Source organism: Vulpes vulpes, chromosome 12, assembly GCF_048418805.1.
Source record: "Vulpes vulpes isolate BD-2025 chromosome 12, VulVul3, whole genome shotgun sequence".
Taxonomy (NCBI): Eukaryota; Metazoa; Chordata; class Mammalia; order Carnivora; family Canidae; genus Vulpes; species Vulpes vulpes.
Genome location: NC_132791.1, coordinates 21,970,556 through 21,975,378, shown reverse-complemented (window position 1 = coordinate 21,975,378; position 4,823 = coordinate 21,970,556). Strand labels below are relative to the sequence as shown.

Sequence of the window (4,823 nt, the reverse complement as noted above, 5' to 3'; positions counted from 1 at the left end):
GATGTTTCCTAGATTAGGAAGTTTTCATCCTCTCCTTGCTGACTTTCCTGGAAATAGAGGAAATGACTAAGGTCTGACTGTGCTTTTATCACAATGGCATCTGTTAGAGGGGACTCTGCACTTGTCTTTGCAAGGCTAAGTGTCCAAACAAGAGGTGGAAGGTGTGCCTATGCCCTGGCAGACACACTGAGTGACCTCATGCTCTAGGAGCTGACCCTCACTGCTGTCCTCCAGCACTCATCCAGGGCTGGCCAGCTCTAGCTCTTGCCCTCAAAGACAGGAAGCAAAAGATGTACCATAGGCCAGCACCAGGCACTAGGAAGAAGGGAGGCCAGCACCTCCAACCTCCAGAAAGGTCCCAGTGACAGCTCCAGTCTGAAAGATGATTACTCGATGTCCCTAAACTACATGGGAGCTTAGAGTAGGAAAGAGTCGGAGGATGGAGGTCATGGCAGTTTAGGTCCCAACTAGGAAGCAACTCACACTGCCATGCTATAGGAAAGCAGGGAACAAGGCTTACCGATTGCAGCAGAGGACATGATGGCAGAAGAGAGCTCTGGGTTTGATGAGAGAACAACAAAGTTTAGCCTTAGAAGCAAGCAGCTCTGGAATCACAGGCCAGGCAGGGAACTAGGTAACTAGCATTATGCTAAAAAGCTTCTTCTTTAAAAAAAAAAAAAAAAAAGATTTTATTTATTTATTCATGAGAGACACAGACAGAGAGACAGAGACATAGGCAGAGGGAATAGCAGGCTCCCCACGAGGAGCCTGATGCAAGACTCGATCCCAGGACCCGGGGATCATGCCCTGAGCCAAAGGCAGACACTCAACCACTAGGCCACCCAGGTATCCCTTGCTAAGAGCTTCTGTTTAGTTAGAGATCTTTGGTGATAAGAAACAGAGAATCCCTTCAGGTAACCTCAACTGGGGTGCAGGAAGTAAGAGTCAGGAGTATGGAGTGTGGCCATGCCTGCTCAGCAGGGCCTGAGGACAGGAATTTCCCTAGACATCGATGAGGAAGAAGACAGGGAGGGGGTGAGGAGCCTTGGATTGAAGCTTAATCTCTATCAAAACAACTGATAAAGATTGGTCTTAGAAGGAGAATGATTTGCTAATAAAAGACCCTGGATACTAATTCTCCCTTGGTAAGAAGAAGATAGAAGTTGGTATCAGTTTGTTGTATACCCTTGTCATCCATGTAGGCATCATGGTCCATGTTACCGCAGGGGAAATGCACAAAGATCTCACTGTGGAGCATGGGTTTGGCCCCTCTCCACCAATGCTTTTGTCATTTTCCCGATGACTGAGGAAAAGAAGCCCTGGAGCACCCTGGTTGGAAATCTCTGTAAGCCACAGACCACTGCAGGCTTCAGGCTAGAGACTGCCATGTTTGGATTTTCTCTCAGGGAATAGTTTCATCCCTCCAAGCCCTTGCTTAGATCCTCTGTAGAAGTCTATGACCCACATGCCACATCTCTCTGAGCACAAGGAGTGCAAGGGGATAAGAGAACACTGAAAGGTAGTTGGGGAGAGGCACCTGTGTGTCTTCTTTAGCCCCTGTATGCTAAGTACATTTGTAGGCACTGCAGACAAATACATCTGGAACTATTGGGTCCATCTCAAGACTGCCTTGCCCCTGCTGTGTGACTGGACACTCTTATACTCTAGGAGGTCCCACCCTACATCATGTCAAAATGCACTTGCATCCCACTTTAAGTATAATTTTATGATAAATTTGAAATGATTTTTTAAAAGATTTTATTTATTTATTTATTTGAGAGAGAGAGAGAGAGAGAGCAAGCACAGAGGGAGAGGGAAAAGTAGACCCCCTGCTGAGCAGGGAGCCCAAGGCAGAGCTGGATCCCAGGACCCCAGGTCATGACCCAAGCCAAAGGCAGGCACTTAACTGACTGAGCCACCCAGGGACTCCTGAAATGATTTTTCTACTTCTGCTATTAATATTATTTGGCTTATAAGTGACTCAATTTATAATTCTATGATTTCTAAACGATAAGCACTTTTCCTGCAAAGTGAAAGTAACTACAGAATGTTCTAAAATAATGGGGTGTCTGGGTGGTACCATTGGTTAAGCATCAAACTCTTGGTTTTAGCTCAGGTCCTGATCTTGGGATCATGAGATCAAGTCCTCACCTCAGGCTCTGGGCTTAGCATGGAGTCTGCTCAGGACTCTCTCCCTCTCCCTCTCCCCTTCCCCCTCCTCTCTCTCTCTCTCTGTCTCTCTCCCTCTTCCCTCCCTCCCTTTCTAAAATAAAGAAAATAAATCTTTAAAATATGATTCATGAGTAAAAGTATTTATCCATTACTGAGAATGACATAATATTCCCTTTTTCAGGAATGCAAATAAACAAGATTTTTAAATGGTTTTTGTTTGTTTTGTAGTTTAAGAGCCAACATGTTCTCCAGACCTCTAACATCTTTGTACATGGAAGACACCCCATAGCCCTGACTGCTGTACCCTCATGCCCAGGGGGTAAAACAGCCCTGCTGACTCTACTTAAGAGGAAAAACACTTGCACAGTAGTGCAAAATAAAATCCATTTATAGGAATTTAACTTAGCAAATTATTTTTAGGAAATTTTTTTTCCTTGAACAAAAGGAATTCACCAAGTTACTTTCCTTGGGAGCCAGGGTATAGGAGACACCTAAGAAGGATATAAGTCAGTCACACACACACAGCCCACGAGCTAGCACTTAGATTTGATCATTGTTCTCTCTCGCAGGTAAGCTTTCTCAGGAAGCTGAATTTGATGGGGACATTTTCACACGGGATGTTTACTGTTACTCTTAAGATTGACACCTGTGGGATGGAGGTGAAGGAAGCAGGAATGAGCTCAGAGGGCAAACTCGAACTGCCCATTACTCTCATGGGCCAAGGGCAAGCCAGCGCAGGAACTCATTTGAATCCTGTCAGCTACCAGCGTTCCCAACAGCTGGGGTAAGAGGAGCTTCAGCCCTAGGTGGGGTGGTGGTGAGTCTGGGCAATACACGCATACCAGCCTCCACTACATACTTGTAACCAATACTTCTCAAGGTTTAACATGCATATGAATCCCTTGAGGGATTTTGTTAACACGTCGATTCCAATTCAGTAGGTCTGGAATAGGCCCCAGATTCTGCATGTCTAAAAGCTCCAAATGATGCTAACACTGCTGGTCCATGGACCACACGGTGAGCAGCATAGCTCTGAAGTCACTTTGCCCCTGATTGAGTTTTTACACTGAATTTCACAACTGAATGAGAATGTGTGGGTTCTCACCCACCATCAGTGAGTGAAGCGCTTCTGAGCCACTATGTACCTCACAGCGGTCTTAACATCCTTGTTCCTCAGACTGTAGATGATGGGGTTGAGCATGGGAGTCAGGAGTCCATAGAAGAGGGAGATGAGCTTGTCTGAAACATCCTGCTTGTCTGCTCCCAGGGGATCCTTAGATTTGGGTTTTGCATACATGAAAAGAATAGTCCCATAGAAGATGACCACTACAGTGAGGTGGGCAGAGCAGGTGGAGAAGGCCTTTCTCCTCCCCTCTGCTGAGGGGATCCGCAGGATGGTAGCAATGATGAACACATAAGAGATAGAGATGAACAGAACTGGGACGCCCAGGAAGATCACATTGGCCACCCCCATACTGATCACATTGATGGAGATGTCAGCACAGGCCAATTTTAGGACAGCCAGGATCTCACAGATGAAGTGGTTGATGACATTGTCCCCACAGAAGGGTAACTGTACCGCAAGAGAGATCTGCACTAAGGAGTTGATGCCACCAGCCACCCAGGAGCTGGCAGCCATGGGCACATAGGCAGCCTTGCTCATGACCACAGGGTACCTAAGTGGGTTACAGATGGCCACATAGCGATCAAATGCCATCATGCCCAGAAGCACACACTCTGTGGCTCCCATGGCAAAGGAGAGAAACATCTGCACGGCACAGCCTGAGAAGGAGATGGTTTTCCTGGGGGTCAGGAAGCCATCCAGGACTAGAGGGACTGAGGAGGTTGTGTAGCAGATGTCCAGGAAGGAGAGGTTCCCCAGGAAGAAGTACATGGGTGTGTGTAGGCGGGAGTCATGGATGGTCACCAGGATGAGGACCCCGTTGCCCAGCAGGATCACCAGGTACATCGACAGGATGAGCACAAAGAATGTTTTCTCTAGTTTTGGATGGGCAGAGAGGCCAAGCAAAACGAACTCTGTCACAGCAGATTGGTTGGATCCTTCCATTTCATACACTCTCCTTTATCCCTAAAAATACTGAAGGCAGAAATACATATTGGTTTTTTGATGGCTTGCTTGAGTCAGTACATCGGGATCACTGTATGATGCCTCTAAAATTGTAAATAAGCTTAACCTGTGGGATTTAACTAAAAGACCAAGTTATCTAAACTTAGTCTGTGTATCAGTCAAAAGCATGAAATGCAGAACCTGGAAATCTAAAGAAACCTAACAAAATAAGGGAAATTTCTGTCTACTCAATGGTATTAATATACCTAAAGCAAAAAAAAAAAAAATACCTAAAGCAAGAATTGTATGTTTGCACATGCTGTGTGTCTTCAACACTTTACAGGGAAGCAGGGGCCACTGAATGACTCCATTTCTGTCATATAATTGGGACCTCAGGCTATCACAGCTCAGTGACATTGACCATTGACATTATGTGGCCCATTCCTGTAGATGTAGTTCCTCCTTGTCCAGCAAGTTTCTGTCATAACTAGACTTCCAACACAGTCTTATAGGAAGAGAATGTGCTGACTCAAAAACATAAAGTTATATAATATATAGTTATGTAAAGATATAATACTTATAT

At 45.5% G+C, this 4,823-nt stretch overlaps 1 protein-coding gene across 1 annotated transcript; it reads right to left on the bottom strand.

The window, feature by feature from the left end:
• Positions 1-3,283: 3,283 nt before the first annotated feature.
• LOC112930805 (olfactory receptor 13C7-like) lies at positions 3,284-4,240 on the bottom strand. Its single transcript, XM_026013212.2, has one exon. It carries the CDS (start codon positions 4,238-4,240, stop codon positions 3,284-3,286), a length of 957 nt encoding a protein of 318 aa, XP_025868997.2.
• Positions 4,241-4,823: the final 583 nt, after the last annotated feature.